The sequence below is a fragment of the Oncorhynchus nerka genome, linkage group LG9b, assembly GCF_034236695.1.
Source record: "Oncorhynchus nerka isolate Pitt River linkage group LG9b, Oner_Uvic_2.0, whole genome shotgun sequence".
Classification (NCBI taxonomy): domain Eukaryota; kingdom Metazoa; phylum Chordata; class Actinopteri; order Salmoniformes; family Salmonidae; genus Oncorhynchus; species Oncorhynchus nerka.
The window spans coordinates 30,542,830-30,562,972 of NC_088424.1; the positions used below are offsets into that span (position 1 = coordinate 30,542,830).

The window sequence follows — 20,143 nt, forward strand, 5'->3', positions numbered from 1 at the left end:
CTGTTATAATGGTGTCTGTTATAATGGTGTTATATCACTGTGTCTGTTATAATGGTGTTATATCACTGTGTCTGTTATAATGGTGTTATATCACTGTGTCTGTTATAATGGTGTTATACCACGGTGTCTGTTATAATGGTGTTATATCACTGTGTCTGTTATAATGGTGTCTGTTATAATGGTGTTATATCACTGTGTCTGTTATAATGGTGTTATATCACTGTGTCTGTTATAATGGTGTTATATCACTGTGTCTGTTATAATGGTGTTATATCACTGTGTCTGTTATAATGGTGTTATATCACTGTGTCTGTTATAATGGTGTTATATCACTGTGTCTGTTATAATGGTGTTATACCACTGTGTCTGTTATAACAGTGTTATACCACTGTGTCTGTTATAATGGTGTTATACCACTGTGTCTGTTATAACAGTGTTATATCACTGTGTCTGTTATAATGGTGTTATATCACTGTGTCTGTTATAATGGTGTTATATCACTGTGTCTGTTATAATGGTGTTATACCACTGTGTCTGTTATAATGGTGTTATACCACTGTGTCTGTTATAACAGTGTTATACCACTGTGTCTGTTATAATGGTGTTATACCACTGTGTCTGTTATAACAGTGTTATACCACTGTGTCTGTTATAATGGTGTTATATCACGGTGTCTGTTATAATGGTGTTATATCACGGTGTCTGTTATAATGGTGTTATATCACTGTGTCTGTTATAATGGTGTTATATCACTGTGTCTGTTATAATGGTGTTATATCACTGTGTCTGTTATAATGGTGTTATATCACTGTGTCTGTTATAATGGTGTTATATCACTGTGTCTGTTATAATGGTGTCTGTTATAATGGTGTTATACCACTGTGTCTGTTGTAATGGTGTTATATCACTGTGTCTGTTATAATGGTGTTATACCACGGTGTCTGTTATAATGGTGTTATACCACTGTGTCTGTTATAATGGTGTTATACCACTGTGTCTGTTATAATGATGTTATATCACTGTGTCTGTTATAATGGTGTTATATCACTGTGTCTGTTATAATGGTGTTATACCACTGTGTCTGTTATAATGGTGTTATACCACTGTGTCTGTTATAATGGTGTTATACCACCGTGTCTGTTATAATGGTGTTATACCACCGTGTCTGTTATAATGGTGTTATATCACTGTGTCTGTTATAATGGTGTTATACCACTGTGTCTGTTATAATGGTGTTATATCACTGTGTCTGTTATAATGGTGTTATACCACGGTGTCTGTTATAATGGTGTTATATCACTGTCTGTTATAATGGTGTTATATCACTGTGTCTGTTATAATGGTGTTATATCACTGTGTCTGTTATAATGGTGTTATATCACTGTGTCTGTTATAATGGTGTTATACCACGGTGTCTGTTATAATGGTGTTATATCACTGTGTCTGTTATAATGGTGTTATACCACGGTGTCTGTTATAATGGTGTTATATCACTGTGTCTGTTATAATGGTGTCTGTTATAATGGTGTTATATCACTGTGTCTGTTATAATGGTGTTATATCACTGTGTCTGTTATAATGGTGTTATATCACTGTGTCTGTTTGTAAGTCGCTCTGGATAAGAGCGTCTGCTAAATGACTTAAATGTTAAATGTAATCTCGTTTCTGCATCGCCAAATGTTGCGCAATACAAAATAGTCGTGTACGCTGTAATTGCTCGTTCAGTGCAACGTCGCTCCGACTCTTCTCACAATGGTGATTGTCTTGTCAAGTTAGATAAAAGCTGAATCGATGTCCTGGAAGATCACATAATGATTCATTAGTATTCTTCATAAAATAACCAATTATAATATCATAATAAAACGTTACTGTTGCACCAAAAAGAACAACCTAATTTCTTATGAGATGGCTATCTGAATAGTTTTAAAAAACTCACCGCGCACGCCGTTAGGCAGAATATACTTTGATTGAAACAAAAATACAGGAAGGCTATATAGATTGTTGACACTATCTGCTCTAACTGGCTCACGAAACAGTAATTCAATAAGATCTAAATGCATATTCACATGAATCTGATGGAGATCAAATGATTGGCATGCAGACAGACGAGGTTCGGACATTTCACTGGCTAAATCTTTAAAGAATTATCATTCGCGATTGACAGTAACGATGCCATGGCCTATTTCTAAATGAGGTATGCCTCACTTGGTATTTGAGGGTATTAAACATTTGAAATGTTATTGAGACTACTGCAGACGCTCCAATTTTATGCATATTCTATAATTAAATTATGTTTCTGTCGGTACAAACCTTGTTTGCTCTCCGGCCCTTAAAATGTTTGCACTTTACTATGAACAGGAGGGGGATTTGTGTGTGTGTGTAGCTATTTTAAATGTTTTAAAACCGCATTTGGGTATCTATTTTAAATGTGGTCCCCTAGATTTGGTGTTTGCATATGGGAGCAGGTTGGGAAGACATTATATTTGAATTATCATAGTAAACTGTTGAACCAAAACCCTGTGAAAATCGGTGCTTGAAACCAACATCACCTGTGCAGTCTTTTGGCCAGGCCTAAATGCTGCTTCAAAAAGTGCAACAAAATTTGGCAAAAAAGTTAATTTCGCAAGGAATTATAGGTATTCAATTCAAGAAACAAATTACTTATAAAACCAGTCATTTTGCATTTAAAACCTTTTGTTTAGCCTCCCCTTAGTGCTTTATTTGTCAAATGACGCTACGAGCTAGCCAAACCCTCATTTTCCAAATATCTTCATTGACCGCTGGTCCACCTCCGTCTGCTTGATGATTTACAATAATGGCGACGCTTTTATTCTGAGTGTACTTCTGCAAGCCATTTGACAAAATAAATACATTTGAGGAGAACAATCAAATACATATGATAATAAACGTAGCAGGAAACAATTATTCCAACAAAAAAAGGACTAAGCTACACTACCTGGCTAATGTGTTACTTAAGTTGTAGAGGTGGCATTCTTGCGGAGGCACAAGAGCTAACGTTAGCTAGCAGCTAACAAAGGTCTACAATTTCGTGACGATGTGGCTACTTTACAAGCTCTTGGGGTGACACTTTCTTGTGGTCTTGGGACGAAAAACAACTTAAAGGGGATACTGAGACGTATCAGTTATTTCCACAACGTTACAGAACAGCTTGTGGAGTGAAAAGTGCGTTTCATTCAACAGCTTACTTTGTCAGTTAACGTTAGCCTAAATGCTAGCTAGCGAGTTATCTTGGCTTTGCTTCCCAGTTCACTGCGTTGTTTTTAGTTGGTTAACTTAACGTATAACATTCACATAACGATACATTTGACTAACACCTTTGTCGCTAGGGTGTTTCTGCTATCTTGTTTTTGAACGTTACAGTAAGCAGGCTAGCCACACAGTTCGTCGTGCTACTTGCAAACTAACAAGATATTGCTGAATTGTGTTCTTCTGGACAACAGACCGATTTTGCATCGCAAAATTATCCTGCCGAACACAGTTAACGTTAGTTAGCAAATTAACATATTCTGCTAGCTGGCAATTTGCGAGACCTTTTCGTAAATGACTACCGGCAGGAATAACCGTGTGATGATGGAAGGAGTTGGTGCAAGAGTGATCCGCGGACCCGATTGGAAATGGGGAAAACAGGATGGTGGAGAGGGACATGTAGGCACCGTCAGGAGTTTTGAAAGTCCGGAAGAAGTGGTTGTTGTCTGGGATAACGGGACTGCAGCCAACTACCGGTGCTCTGGTGCATACGACGTGAGGATATTTGATAGTGCTCCCACAGGTAATGTGTGCCTTCTGGTACTGCGATCCAAAACATATTGTTTCCTGTTTTCGTGTTACATTTAGCTTATGCATTTGAGTGTTGATGTGATGTGTACGCTACACAGTTATTTCGCAACCGCATTTCAAGCATTGCAATGCACCAAGCGTTAGCGACATGGAAGAGCCTAACATGGTAAACTGAACTCCATACAGATCATGTGGCATGTTCACTTTTTTACTGAACAAAAATATAAATGCAATATCCAACAATTTCAAAGATTTTTCTGAATTACAGACTGTTAGTTAATACAGTTCATATAAGGAAATCAGTCAATTGAAATACATTATTAGGCCCTAAACTGTGGATCTTATATAATCACTTTGTGTCCCCAGCACAAGATGCACCTGTGTAATGATCATCCTGTTTAATCAGTTTCTTGATATGCCAAACCTGTCAGGTGGATGGATTGTCTTGGCAAAGGAGAAATGCCCACTAACAGGGATGTTAACAAATTTGTGCCCAATATTTGGGAGAAGGAACATTCTGTGAATCTTTTATTTCAGCTCATGAAACATGAGACCAACACTTTACACGTTTATATTTTTGTTCTGTGTATTACCTATTGTTCACCTAACACCTTTTTTGCACTATTGGTTAGAGCCTGTAAGTAAACATTTCACTAAGGTGAATTTGGCGCACGTGACAAACTTTTATTTGATTTAGAGTTTGTGAATGATGGTATGAAGATGGCAAGTTGAGCAACCCCAGAGCCTCGGGTCCTCTTACCATTTCCTAACTGCCTTATTAACACTCCCTCTCAGGTATCAAGCATGACGGCACCATGTGCGACACCTGTCGTCAGCAGCCTATCATCGGGATCCGCTGGAAGTGTGCTGAATGCAACAACTATGACCTCTGCACCACCTGTTACCATGGAGACAAGCACCACCTGCGACATCGCTTCTACAGGATCACTACCCCTGGTAGCGAGAGGTGAGTACTATCCACTGCCCTGTGAAGCCAATGGTTGCATTCCAGGACCTCTTTAATGCAGTCACATTACGCGTTGTGAGATCTGGGGTGTATTCCTTATACAGATTCAGTTGTAAAATGTTTTGCAACCAAGAGTTTACTCCAAACAGAAAACATTTTGCAACAAAAATGTGAGTCCCTCGATGTTTCATTCCATTTGCTGTTTGCTTCCGTTTGGTTTTTAAACGGTAAACGGCTTCCATTGCAATATGTAATGAATGCACCTCTGATTATCTTCACAGTATGACGGCAACAAAGGTAACATGGAACACAAGCCCTATGCGTAGGGGTGCTTCGTCAACTAAGCCCCACCTCTATGACAAAATCTATGGTTTAGTGATGCGTTTAATGATAGCAGTTCCTATCTACATCCTTTGGTTGGTTATGTTGTGGAACCACCAATTTGACTCTCCCTTCTGTTTTCTGTTGCTACCTGGCTGTCTCTGTGATATTTGAGTTGTAATTCCTGAGCCCAGCCTGATAGGCAGACTCAACATGTAGCAACCGATCCTGGCTCTTTGTTGCCAGGCGACCTCTCAGCCTCTCTTTCAGAAGCAGTGATGTTGTTGGGGCCTCAGCCAATCCCATGTTACTGGCCATGTCTGTTTTTTTCTGCTTCCGTTGAAGATTTACAAGTAAAAGCACAATTGAAAAATCAACACAACCAACCTATCTTGAGAATGTTATGATGGGAAAGGAATGTAATAGTTTGAAATAATAATAAAAGTTGCTGAGAATAAGTTACATTTAAGAGGTTTTCAAAATGAACCAACTGACTGAAACAACCTGCAGAGAGTGGCAACCAAGACATCTTATTGCGTTAGGGCTGACCCCAATTAGTCGACTGGTCGATTGTTTGGTCATAGGCGGTTGGTTGACCAAGATTTTGTTTTAGTCGAGCATTAACAACACATGTATACGCGGCCATCTCGGTGAACTGATCCATTGCAGAGGCCTAGACTAAAAGCCAATTTATGCTTGATCCGTGAAATGTGGTCAGAGGCTCCATATGGAGGGTGTGATGCAATTGCGGAGCCTCCAGAGGCCAAATCGAGCTCCGCACTGTATCGCCATGCACCTCCCAAATGTTTTAACAATGTGGAGGGCTCTGTATAACTCCTCATTGACATGATTTATTGAAGGTAGGAGGTGGTTCCTTGACAACTTCCTTCACAACAGCACTGCTCAGCAAAGCGCAAGAAGTATGAATCCCTTGATTTCTGCTGAGGCTGAATCAATGTAAATGCTGCATGGCAAATGCAGACATAAGATTGACCATGCGCCCACATACATAATGCACTTCTATCTCCAGAATACTCTCCCTCGTGCCAATGTGTGCACATTCATTGTTTCATCATTTAATTGTGTAAATTGTTAGTGTATATCAATTCCCCATTACATATATCACAAGTACTACATTTACTGTTAATGCCTATAATTTCTAATCTATGTTTGTTACTTTGGTTACGGTAATTTCTGTTAATGCATTCAATATTATTTTTCCAGTCTTACCGTTCTCATTGTCAGAGTGGACAGATTGTTTGCAGTGCGCAAAACCTATGCTACACTTGTGAATAACACAATTTGGTTTCTTTCATTCCATTTACAAGTTGACTGTTTAGACATTATCTTTTATTTGGAGTGCCCCTGTCAATGTTGAGTAAGTATTTTACTTGTTTGTTTGCTTTCTGTAGGCTATTTTTACATAGTTGGCGATATACCTTTTTAGGTTTGTCTCATTTCAGATTTGGATAGAATTTGGATTACCCACATGACAATGAATTTGAGATATGAAAACGTTATTCTAAATTAAATGAAACCGTTCCACAAAAATTTGCATATGAAAACCCTAACTGACACGCAAATCGGTAGAAATGGTAAGATAAATTGGCATTCCACATGAGAAAGGTTGCCGAGGCAGAATCTGCAAAAGCCAGCAGGAGAGAGGGGGAAATGGTTGTCAGGTTTTCTTCTTCTGGTTATCGAGATCTCTGGCTCCCTTGAGGCATTTGTGTCTTTCATCAAACAGTAAGCTTAAAGTGTCAGAAGCTCAATGCATATAGTTGATTTTATTAAAACATGGAAAGAAATGGAATAATACACGTTTAAAAACGTTGACCAATTGATTGGTCGAAAGAACAAACAACTTTCGCTCTACAAAGATTTTTTTTTGTGTCGGGGACAGCCCTATATTGCAAACAATATGTTTGCTTGCTAAAGCAGTCACTCCATCCGCTTCAAGCCCTTTGAGATTCAAAGGGACAAACAAAACGCATGGCGCAACAGCTGGCACCTTTTCAAGTACATATGACCTCAGTTCCCCTGAGACAGTTATTTTATGACTGCAAACAAAGGCAGCAGGGGGGTCCCTGTCCTCCCTCAGACACTGCTCTGAACTGAAGGCATGGTGGACTGTTTTGTTATGCCACATTAGATTATTTCACTGACTGTGGGAGGGGATGGGGGGGGGGGTCCCCAAGACAGCAGTCTGTTTACATTGGTTAGGCCTACAGTGTCCAGCTGCTCTGTCTAGTTGTCTAGCCTCTAGGGCTCTACTGTGGTTAGGTAGACCACTGCCATGAGGCTTTGGCCTCTCTCTTGACCAATTACCAGTAAAGGAGCATGGATGCATGCGTCGTCGGTCAAGTAATGGCAGTGCTATGGAACAAACAATAGGATAGGATGCCATCTTTCCAAGTCAGTTCCACTCATTTCTGCCCTGCTAGAGCTGCCCCGGTCATCTGTGCGTGCTGTTGTTGTGAAGTGGAAATGTCTAGGAGCAACAACGGCTCAGCCGCCAAGTGGTAGGCCACACAAGCTAACAGAACGGGACCGCCGAGTGCTGAAGCATTTAAAGATCGCCTGTCCTCGGTTGCAACACACACGATAGAGTTCCAAATTGTCTCTGGAAGCAACAAACTGTTCATCGGGAGCTTCATGAAATGGGTTTCCACGGCTGAGCAGCGGCACACAAGCCTAAGATCATCATGTGCAATGTCTAGCGTCGGCTGGAGTGGTGTAAAGCTCGCCGCCATTGGACTCTGGAGTAGTGGAAATGCGTTCTCTGGAGTGATGAATCACGCTTCACCATCTGGCAGTTTGATGGACAAATCTGGGTTTGGCGGATGCCAGGAGAACGCTGCCTGCCGACTGCATAGTGCCAAATGTAAAGTTTGGTGGAAGAGGAATAATGGTCTGGGGCTGTTTTTCATGGTTCGGTATAGGCCACTTAGTTTCAGTGAAGGGAATTCTTAATGCTACAGCATACAATAACATTCTAGACGATTCTGTGCTTCCAACTTTGTGGCAACAGTTTGGGGAAGGCTCTTTCCTGTTCCAGCATGACAATACCACAGTGCACAAAGCGAGGTCCATACAGAAATGGTTTGTCGAGATCGGTGTGGAAGAACTTGACTGGCCTGCACAGAGCCCTGACCTCAACCCCATCGAACACCTTTTGGGATTAATTGGAACGCCAACTGCGAGCCAGGCCTAATCCCTCAACATCAGTGCCCAACCTCACTAATGCTCTTGGGGCTGAATGGAAGCAAGTCCCTGCAGTAAGGTTCCAACTTCTAGTGGAGATCCTTCCTAGAAGAGTGGAGACTTTTATAGCAGCAAAGGGGGGACCATATAGAGTTGGATGTTAGACGAGCAGGTGTCGACATACTTTTGGTTATGTAATGTATGAGGACACCTGCTTGTGTAACGGATGTGAAACGGCTAGCTTAGTTAGCGGTGGTGCGAGCTAAATAGCTTTTCAATCGGTGACGTCACCTGCTCTGAGACCTTGAAGTAGTAATTCCCCTTGCTCTGCGAGGGCCGCGGCTGTTGTGGAGCGATGGGTAACGATGCTTCGTGGGTGTCAGAAGAACCTTGTCGATGTCTGGTGAATAATTAATGAGGTCAGACATATCCAACCTGTTTTAAAATAATTTATTTACGAGCAAGCAATGAAAACGTGCATAGCCTATAGACGAGTGCTTCTACACCCCCTGCACCTGTACCGGATTAGCTGCTCCAACGTCAAAAGACCGTTGGAAAGAAGAGATGTAGACAGAAGTCAGCAAAACAAGGCCCATTTAATCAGGGTTTTTTACGATTATTTTATTTTCAATGCGGTCTTAATCCATAGATGTCAGTTACAGGGTTATTCACTACCGTCACAGCCCTATTTCAGAGTACCCAATTGTTGTGCTGGCAATGGCCTGTAGAGTTAGTTTAAAAAACGAGATCTGTTTCAGTAGCTATAGTTAGCAATCTAACTATATAGCTAAGTGTCATCTAAAATAATGCTAATTTAGAAGAACGTTCTTATTTGATTAATGGTGGTCGGACCCATCTATGTGAAACTAGTCACTAAGGATTAGCCACAATAGTGGACTTTGCTGTTAGCCTTCAAAATAAAAGTATGGCATAATTCTACTATTTGTATTCATTTGCATCACTGTCAATAACACACTTATTTTGAAGGCAAACCTCAAATTCCACTATTGTGCCTAATCCTTATTGTGGCTAGCTTCACAACACACAACCCGGTGTGGTCAAACCTCACTAGCCAGATGAAGCTAGCTGCCTGCTGGTATCACGTTAGCTCTGGGCAACAGGGTTAAGTAGCTGGCTAGCTATTTATTTTCATGAACTGAAGTTCAATTTCAATAGGTGAACAACAAGTGGCAACCTGGCGGTGCTCGACTAGTCGGCGAAAGCCAACATCACCCATGACAGAAAACGGTTGATTGTCAAGGGTCATGAAATTCCATTATCCTGGCTTTAGGTTGTCTTGCTGAAATGTTGTTACTCTTTCAAATGACTGCTCGATCCACACAGCAGACATTGTGGGCTAGTTTAGGAATGCTGTGTTGGACGTATAGCGCAACATTTTACGTGGCGTCATTACGTCATGTACCTACGTGATATAGATTTTGCATATTGGCATTAAACTAGGACAATTCTGATATGTTTACCGATGTATCGTGTATCCCTAGTCCAGTTCTTGAAAATTTCTAAAATGGCATGTCAACATTTATTTTTGGCTAATAACAGTGAATGAACAATTCAATGACTGATATAGATTGACTAACACATCAACTGCATGATTTGCTCGTAGGTCTTTCAATACCACAAAAAATAAATGGCCAACTTTATCCAGTATTGGTTATATATTTCCAAACTTCACATCCATAAAATGACAACTACTATTATACACCCACTAAGTCAGTAAAATAAACGTAGATGTGCATGTGTCTTTTTTGACAGAGTCCTGTTGGAGTCTCGCCGTAAGTCGAAGAAGATCACAGCCCGAGGTATCTTCACCGGTGGCCGGGTGGTGAGAGGAGTGGACTGGCAGTGGGAGGATCAGGATGGAGGCAACGGAAGGAGAGGAAAGGTACTCGTTCTGTTGCAACACAAAGATTTATATATAATTTGCTACGGTGTGACCATTTAATCATGACCTTGTTCAGTATGGCATGCTGAAGGGAAATGTTTTGCAATTTAAGATGGAAATCTGTGTTCTTATTGGACCGCCAATAAGATTTTTGCTAAATTTAGCTGCCTGTTGTAGATGACACAGGCTTCTCATCAAATATGAAATGTATTACTATGTCTATTTGGGATTTAATTAGGTTCCCCATTAGCTGTTGGGTAAGTCACAGATACTCTTCCTGTGGTGCACACAGAACATGAAACATGACATAATACAGAACATTAATGAACAGTAATAGACAAGAACAGCTCAAGGACAGAACTACATATATTTAAAAATGGCACAGAGCCTAAATATCAATACATACTGTATGTATTGCTGTATCTGATGTTAGAAACCAAGGACAGAACTACATATATTTAAAAATGGCACAGAGCCTAAATATCAATACATACTGTATGTATTGCTGTATCTGATGTTAGAAACCAGGTTTCCTGATCATTTGAGCAATGTGAGATGGGAGTTCCAAGCAATTATGGCTCTATTTAATAATGTACCCTTGCGTGAATTTGTTCTGGATTTATGGACTGTGACAAGACTCCTGGTGGGGTAAGTGTGTGTCAGCTGTGCGTAAGTTGACTTTTTGGAATTTAACACATTGACTGCATCACTTCTTTTTTATAAGAAACAGTCTCTCCAACTCTTAGCCAAGATAGACTTGCATGCATGGGTATTTATATTAGCCCTCTGATTACAATGTAGAGCAAGACGTGCAGCTCTGTTCTGGGCCAGCTGCAGCTTAACTGTCTTTATTAGCAGCACTTGACCACATGGCAGGACAATTATCAAGATAAGACAGGACTTGCTTTGTGGAGTGGGGTGTCAAAAAAGCACATTTCTTTATTACGGACAGACCTCTGCCCAACTTTACAACCATTGAATCTATATGGTTTGACTATGACAGTTTGCAATCTAAGGTAACACAAAGTAATTTAATCTCAACTTGTTCAACAGCCACACCATTCATTACAAGAGTCAGCTGAGGTCTAGAGCTTAGAATATGGGAATGATGATTTTCTGATTTCATCATTGGATCCAAGAAGGTGATAAACATTTGTGTGCATGCCTGCATTTATGGGTGAGAATTAAGTGTGGAGAATGTGGGGACCAGCCTATAAGTTGGAAAAGTTCCTTTGTTCTAAAGAGAAATGGCATCACTGTTCTCTTGGTTCCATCCCAGTCTGTCCCCAACCTCTGCGTTAGTATATTTGGGAACAGACATGCAGATTTCCTCACCACAGAATACATCTCAAGAGGTTGAATTTGTTTGGCATGTTTAGAATCCCTTTATAAAAGGAACAGCTCTATAAAGCTCTAGTAGCTTTACTCTGTTCTAGACCCCAGTATTCAATTTAAGATTCCCCATACAACATTTTAAAGAAGTGATGCACCGATATGAAATTTTTGGGCGATGCCGATATCCGATATTTTCCTTGCCGACAAAAACCTGATTTAGTGACCTTTTTAAGCATTCTAGTACAGTTAAATAGTTAACACACATATGGATGCTCCGGTCTAAGGCACTGCATCTCAGTGCAAGAGGCGTCGCTACACTCCCTAATTCGAATCCAGGCGGTATCACATCCGGTCGTGATTGGGAGTCCCATAGTGCGACGCACAACTGGCCCAGCGCCGTCCGGGCCGTCATTGTAAATAAGATTTTGTTCTTAAAACTTGTTGAGGATAGGGGGCAGTATTTTCACTTTGGATGAATTGCGTGCCCATAGTGAACTGCATCTTACTCTGTCCTAGATTGCTAATATATGCATATTATTATTACTATTGGATAAAAAACACTCTGAAGTTTCTAAAACAGTTTGAATTATGTCTGTGAGCATAACATAACTCATAGGGCAGGCAATCTTCCAAACAAGAAGTGAAATTCTGAATGTGGGTCAACTTTGACGTCATCGCCCCTTTTTCCAACAAGATATGGATCTGGTAGCACTTCCTACGCCTTCCACTAGATGTCCTCATTCAGTAGAACGTGGAATGGAGCTTTTGGCGTGAACTTTGACCGAATGGGAGGGGAAATAGTCACGGTCTTGGCAGAATGCAATTTCCCTGTGGTGCATTTCTCTGTGGGTGCCACCGTCGTTCCATTTGGCTGCAGCTGAAAACGTATGATCTGGTTGGAACGTTATTGGATATATATGAAAATAACATCCTGAAGATTGATTCTCTACTTAGTTTGACCAGTTTGTTTATTCGACCTGGAATATAACTTTTTGAAGTTTTTGTGCGAGTTGTCCTGGACCAGCGTCAGCTTTTGGGCACGTGAGCTGAAAGTGCTAGCAAATGCAGCTAATTGGACACTAGTATTGGACATTATGGAACAAAACAATGATTTATTGTGGAACTAGGACTCCTTGCACTGCATTCTGATGAAAGATCATCAAAGGTAAGGGAATATTTATGATGTAATTTCTTATTTCTGTTGACTCCAACATATACAGAGAAATACCTTTACGTCTGAGCGCTGTCTCAGATTATTGCATGGTAGGCTTTTTTCGTAACGTTTAAAAAAAATCTGACACAGCGGTTGCATTGAGAACCAGTGTATCTTTAATTATATGTAGAACATTTTATCTTTAGTCAAAGTTTATGAGTATTTCTGTTATCTGGCGTAGCTTTCTATAATTCCTCCGGATATTTTGGAGGCATTTCTGAACATGGCGTCAATGTAAACCGAGATTTGTGGATATAAATATGCATATTATGGAACAAAACATAAATGTATTGTGTAACATGTCATATGAGTGTCATCTGATGAAGATTTTCAAAAGGTTAGTGATTCATTTTTATCTCTAATCCTGCTTTTGTGACTATCTTTGGCTGGAAAAAATGGCTGCGTTTTCCCTTTGATTTGGTGGTGGTCTAACATAAATATATGTTGTGTTTTCGCTGTAAAACATTTAAAAAATTGGGCATGATGGGTAGATGAACAAGATGTTTATCTTTCATTTGCTGTATTGGACTTGTTAATGTGTGAAAGTTAAATATTTCTAAAGAATATTTTTTAATTTCCTGCGCCACCTTTTCAGCTGAATGGGGGGTGGAGTTCCCCTCTGGGATTGCTTTGCCATAACAGGTTTTAACTGACTTGGTTACACACACACACCACACTGATCAAAAAGTTATTTTGTTGGCATTTACGTATGTCCTCATTACCAGTAAAACATAATTAAAACCTTTTTTTTTTCACTCGTTTGCTGTGCTGTTTCGTTGTTCATTTGTTCAGTTTCATTCTCAACCAGGATTTCTATGGAACGCCGTTCACTAGCCATATGAAGCTACCTGGCTGCTTATAATGTTAGCTTTGGGCAACAGGTTTAAGTAGCTGGCTAGCTATTTATTTTCATGAACTGAAGTTCAATTTCAATAGGCGAACAACAAGTGGCAACTTAACTAATACTTACTCAAAAGGATTCCTAAATCATTGCTAAGAATAATAACAATTACTTCAGGTTGTTCTGGTCATTGTTTTCAGGCTGGTTGTATTGGTGCTAGCTAGGTACCATGCTAAAGCTAGCCACCCTAGAAGTTGCGGTCGATCAAATTATGCTTTATTACCAATACGGTGTTGTAAACACATCGTTCGTGGCAGGTGTTTGCTTGTTTTCAGACTTTTTTTGTACAGCTTTGACAGTGCTACTGTATCTTTCTTGACACACAAAGTCCCAAACGGAGTTCTGTAGTATGTATGTCATGAAGCTAATAGCAGTGACGCCATTACTGTGTAACTCCGGTAGGGCAACATCTGAAAAATAGCACACTTGGTAGTGTGTACCAGTGCTCGACCAGTCGGCGAAAGCAACATCACCCACGACAGAGAACGGTTGATTGTCATGAATTCCATTATCTTGGCTTTAATGGACTTCACCTTTAAGTTGTCTTGCTGAAATGTTCTTACTCTTTCAAATTACTGCTCAATCCACACAGCAGACATTGTGGGCTAGTTTAGGAATGCTGTGTTGGATGTATAGTGCAACATTTTACGTGGCGTCAGGTACTTACGTTATACAGGTTTTGCACGTCAGCTTTGACTCTATTTTGTACATTGGCGTTAAACTAGACATCGGCCGATATTCCGTTGTTGGCGATTTTAGCTTATATCGTCTGATTCCAATATGTTCTCCCATACATTGTGCATCCCTATTCTGGTGCTAGGGGGCAGTATTTTCATTTTTGGGAGAAAAAAAACGTTCCCGTTTTAAACGGGATATTTTGTCAGGAAAAGATGCTAGAATATGCATATAATTGACAGCTTTGGATAGAAAACACTCTAACGTTTCCAAAACTGTAAAGATATTGTCTGTGAGTATAACAGAATTGATGTTGCAGGCGAAAGCCTGAGAGAAATCCAGTCCGGAAGTGCCCCAGATTTTGAAAGCGCTGCGTTCCAATGACTCCCTATTCAGCTGTGAATGTACCATCAACGAGCTTACGCTTTCCCCAAGGTGTCTACAGCATTGTGGCGTAGTTTTACGCATTTCTGTTGAAGAATAGCCGTAGGCGGTCACATTGCGTAAGTGGTCACATGGTCGCTCCGAGAGAGATTCTCACGTAAAATACAGAGGTAGCCATTACTCCAATCGGTCCTAGTGAAAAACGAATTGTCCCGACGGATATATTATCGAATAGATATTAGAAAAACACCTTGAGGATGGATTCTAAACAATGTTTGCCATGTTTCTGTCAATATTATGGAGCTAATTTGGAATATTTTTCGACGTTGTGGTGACCGCAATTTCCAGGCGATTTCTCAGCCAAACGTGAAGAACAAACGGAGCTATTTCGCCTACAAAAATAATATTTTGGGAAAAAAATGAACTTTGGCTGTCTATCTGGGAGTCTCGTGAGTGAAAACATCCGAAGTTAATCAAAGGTAAACAATTTAATGTGATTGCTTTTCTGATTTCCGTGACAAGGTTGCCTGCTGCTAGCAAGGCATAATGCTATGCTAGGCTATGATAAACTTACACAAATGCTTGTCTAGCGTTGGCTGTAAAGCATATTTTGAAAATCTGAGATGACAGGGTGATTAACAAAAGGCTAAGCTGTGTTCCAATATATTTCACTTGTGATTTTCATGAATAGGAATATTTTCTAGGAAGATTTATGTCCGTTGCGTTATGCTAATTCGTGTCAGGCGACGATTACGCTCCCGGATCCGGGTTTGAGAGTCACAAGAAGTAAAGGGTTCATTTGCTGTGTTATTTAAATGTCCAGTGCACTAAAATAGTTTTTTCTGTGTTTTGTAATATTGTAAAAGCTGATGAAATGAACACTGTAAAAATGTGGAATACATTTGATCAGTGTTATTTCCTGATAGTTGCTGGTTGAAAATACTATCTATAAATTGATGAAAATTACAGGCCTCATCTTTTTAAGTGGGAGAACTTGCACAATTGGTGGCTGACTAAATACTTTTTTGCCCCACTGTAAGTGCAGAGAGGATATGTATTTTTCCTCCTGCCTCTGTTTCGAGACCGGGACATGATAATGGTCCATTCTAAATCAAAATTAATTTCACACTCAGATTTAGTATATTTTAAAACCGATTAAATCAAGAATAGTCTGGGTGACAATATTGGCCTTTGACTTGTGAATTATACAGTATATTATCACTTAAGCTTAAGGCAAACAATGGCATTTTTGTGACTTTTTTAAATCAGTCACACGCCTCATGAGGCCTAGGCCATAGGCCTATATGTTTTCATAAAGTTAATCTTAACTAAAGTGGCCAAATAACTTCTTAAAGTAAAGCACATTAATCCGCTTTACAACAGGTGTAGAGCCTAACTGGCATGCAAAACTGTATGCAACGCCTTAGTTTCACGCTTGGGAAGAATTTTCCCTGTAAAAATGTGTTTTTAAAAATAATAAAAGCGTTACATGCATAGTCATATTTGTGGTCACTTTTGATAATGGTGTTTTCCGCTAATGGAACATTCGCGCTTAAAGCCTATACTGCCCGTGTGCGCATTGCTGTGGTTATAATGTGAAGACATAGCCTAATTGTTAAACAAAATGTTAAGCTCAATGTTCTGACCTGTTGCGTCAGCCTCATTGCGTAACATTTGAACTTTTTATGCTAGTGTTTGTATAATTTGTTGTTGTATAACAACTGGCCCAGACTATGTTTGGAATATTTATTTCGCTAATAGAATAGGTCAACTTTTGTGCTATGGGGGATAGCAGATTGACATAGGCTAGTGCTTTTGCTGTTCGTTAGGCCTACTCATCTTGTTGGCTGACAAAGTAAATGTGGACAGTTCCTATATCTTCAATATGCACCTCGGAATTGGATAAGGACACTCGCAGTTGCATCCCCGATGTGTCTGTCTTCACTTGTTGACTGTGAGAAAGACCCGATCGATCATGTGATGGAGAGCCATGTGAGTGAAAGGTGCTTCGGAGCAGGCAGCACTCAGGGAGAAGGGCTGCACAAGGCATGGAGTTTTTTAGGGTGCACTATGGCCACCAAAGGGGGTGCCACTGGGAAATTCAAGGCATTTATCAAGTGCTTTTCAAATTGTGAAATTGTGAAGTGTTTACAGCCTGCGCAAGAAAACTAAGCAGAGTTCATGCCTTTTCAAGCAACCCTTTTCAAGTAATCATTAGTTGCATCATGCAGCCTTACAATATATTAAAAATCTAAACATGTAGCCCAACGTTTGTAGAACAACTAAAGTTACATTAATAACTCTAAGCATATAGGAGTACCTATTTCTTTGTTAACCGCTCAACACAGAATAGCCGCATGTGCGCACTACCTCACAGTTTGGAGAAAATATCCTTGCTTTTTTTTCCCAGCTTTGTTTAATTGTATTCTTCATACTATAAAATAATGCCACGGAATTCTAAGTCTGCTTAAGGAACTAGTGTAGCCCACAGCCCTATGGCAGTCTGATCAGGACCTAACATAAGGACAACTCAAGAGTATGCTTTTCTTTTCTTCTGAAATAGATGAAATTTTCTTCATATCATGCTTCTTTAGACCTGTCTAAAATAATGGATTTATTGTGAATTTGTAGGCTATATTACATGGACTTATTAGTCATTTTAAAATGTAGATGTTCCAAAGGTTTGCATCAGTGGCTTGTAGGCCATTTGTGGAAGCCAGGAAGTGCTAAATGTGTTTGTTAATAAATGGTCAATTACCGTGAGACCGACTGTTATTTGCTTGACAATCACGGCTGTCAAAATTTCCTGGCCGCCACAGCCCTAACTATAGCCTGTATTAGAGATACTAGACAGCATAATTCGAATCCCTGTATTATTAGGAAGATACAGGATGACTTGTACTTTTCTGAACTTTCCTCCATCAAGTGTATATCTGACCCTGAATTAGCTCTTGAGCATTTCTCATCTTTTTATATCACAGATAAACACGCTCCTTTTAAGTGCTATAGAGACTTTAAAATAGATACAATTCTTGATTTTCTTCAGAACTTCAGCACATATTTGGAATCATTGATTATACTCAGCAAAAAATACTCAGCTTAGATCACTTTCAACTGCTACATATTTTCTGAATATATATAACTTTCAGGGTTCAGACCAGGTCATAGTACCATCTCTGCTACTTCTATGGTTTTAAATGTCATTAATTGTTTAGATACAAAGAAACGGTGCTGCCCTCATTTCTTTTATTTCTTCACTTACCTATTGTTCACCTAATACCTTTTATTTTTTAGAAATTGCACTGTTGGTCAGAGCCTGTAAGTAAGCATTTCACTGTAAGGTCTGTAATACCTGTTGTATTCGGCGCACGTGACAAATAAACTTTGATTTGAATTCCTTGACCTGTCCAAGGTATTCAACACTGCATCACACCGTACTTATTCAGAAACTCTCTATGATTGCCTTAGATCAGGCTGCTTGTACCTTGTTTGAGAATTATTTAAAACAGAACAGTGTGTACTTACTGATGGTGTTAAATCAGGATTTCTAGAAATAACGAAAGGTGTCCCACAGGGTTCGGTTCTTGGTCCAGTTCTTTTCACTATTTATATTAATAGCGTTGGTCTATCTGTTCAAAACTGTAACTGTCATCTGCGTACAGTTGAAGTTCCTTACTCAATATGCTACTGCCCCTACGGCAGCTCAGGCTCTGACTCTTCAATCTGCTTTTACTACCTTGCAGGAAGCCTTGGATGACCTGAAATTGTTAGTAAATGCTGGTAAAACCAAGTACATGTTTTTTACCAAATAATGTAACTGATGATTTGTGCATAAGTACGTTAGATGGTCCATCCATTGATTATGTCCCGCCTCTAAATATCTGGGCATCTGGATTGACGAAAAGCTATCTTTTTAAAAGCATGTTGACGAGTTCGTCAAGAAATTAAGAATTAAGTTGGGCTTCTTCTATATATATATTTTACCACCCCTGTGACCTAGTGTTGTAATCAGAGTTTCTATATTTCAACAATAATGTTAAGTAAATTGGTAGTTTATTGAGTAAGGCTTTAGAAACAAAAACAGAATAATGAAGTGACCTGTGTGTTTTTAGCGAGGTCCAACCAACTTTATGATAAAGGATGCAGTGGTGAATGTCAAAACTGTCAGGTTATATAAAACAAAGTGTGCTATGATAAATTGCATCCAAGGGTTTCAAAACACTGGTAGCTGCATTCATGTATATAATATCACCATAATCTATAACAGGAATAAATGTAGACTGAATTATCTGTAATCTACTATTTATTTAAAGGCAAGACCTATTCCTATATATATATTTTTTTAAATGTATAAATAATTTAAAAAATAAATATTAAAATATCATTGAAGCTTTATACAGAGGGTACCTCTACCGAGTCAGTGTGCAGGGTTACAGGTTAATCAAGGTCATTTACATGTAGGTAGGGGTAAAGTGACTTTGCTTAGATAATAAACCGCAAGTAGCAGCAGTGTAAAAACTAATGTGATGTCAATGTAAATAGTCCCATGGCCATATTATTAAATGACATATCATGATATTTGTGACATTATTTGTTGATGTGCCAGAAACACACAGAATACATTTCACATTATAGCCAACAGATTGTTAACCAAGAGGCATGCCTTTAGAATTATTCTTAGATGGGAATGCCTTGGCTAAGTCCTCGACTCTTCATCTCTCCTCTTCTCTACTTCTTCCTCCCCAGGTGACAGAGATCCAGGACTGGAGTGCAGCCAGCCCCCACAGTGCAGCCTACGTCCTCTGGGATAATGGGGCCAAGAACCTCTACAGAGTGGGCTTCGAGGGGATGGTGAGTAAAGCAACACACACACAAAATATCAGGTGTTCTTTGTTTGACCACTGAGCTGGGGGTCTTTCTTGTGCTGCCAGGCCTTTGTAGTGGAGAGCCGCGCAGCCAGCCAGTAGCCAGAGCCCCATTGTGGCAGGCAGCTGGAAGGAGGGAGGGAATCTACATGAGAAAAGCAATCTGGTCCCTTCTTTCTTTATGTGGAAGAGGGTGAACACGGAGGTCAGCTTCAGGGGGAGGAGGAGGAGTCTTAAGGTCCCAAAGAGCTACAAATGACAGGCAGTGTGCTGATTGGTGGAGAAGACTTCTGCTTTTTTATGAACGCTGACAATCAGAGAGCTGGTTTATGTAACAGATTTGTCCTTTGTTATTTTAATATGTCTGGTAGGATTGAGGGGTTGAGGTAGACGACATCTGCTTCTGGATTAAGTAAAGCATGGATTATATATGCTGCTCCCCCAAAAATAATGAAAAACCACAGCCTCTGTGGCAAACGGACCAAATCCATCTGTTATACGGTATATATTGATGTCCTGGTCATTGGCCAACCTGGGTGTTATGTAATCTGTTACTTTATATGCTTTGTAAAAAAAA

The 20,143-nt window shown here is 39.8% G+C and overlaps 1 protein-coding gene across 3 annotated transcripts in view; it reads left to right on the forward strand.

Moving 5' to 3' along the window:
• The first annotated feature begins 2,773 nt into the window (after window positions 1–2,773).
• The window catches only part of LOC115114586 (E3 ubiquitin-protein ligase mib1), a 105,517-nt gene continuing 88,147 nt past the window's right edge, over window positions 2,774–20,143 (forward strand). For all 3 annotated transcript variants that reach the window (XM_029642962.2, XM_029642964.2, XM_029642963.2), the window contains exons 1-4: window positions 2,774–3,790; window positions 4,594–4,765; window positions 10,064–10,193; window positions 19,448–19,552. In XM_029642962.2, coding sequence (XP_029498822.1) covers window positions 3,562–3,790; window positions 4,594–4,765; window positions 10,064–10,193; window positions 19,448–19,552 — 636 coding nt within the window. In that variant the 5' untranslated portion in view covers window positions 2,774–3,561. The remainder of the gene's footprint in view (window positions 3,791–4,593; window positions 4,766–10,063; window positions 10,194–19,447; window positions 19,553–20,143) is intronic.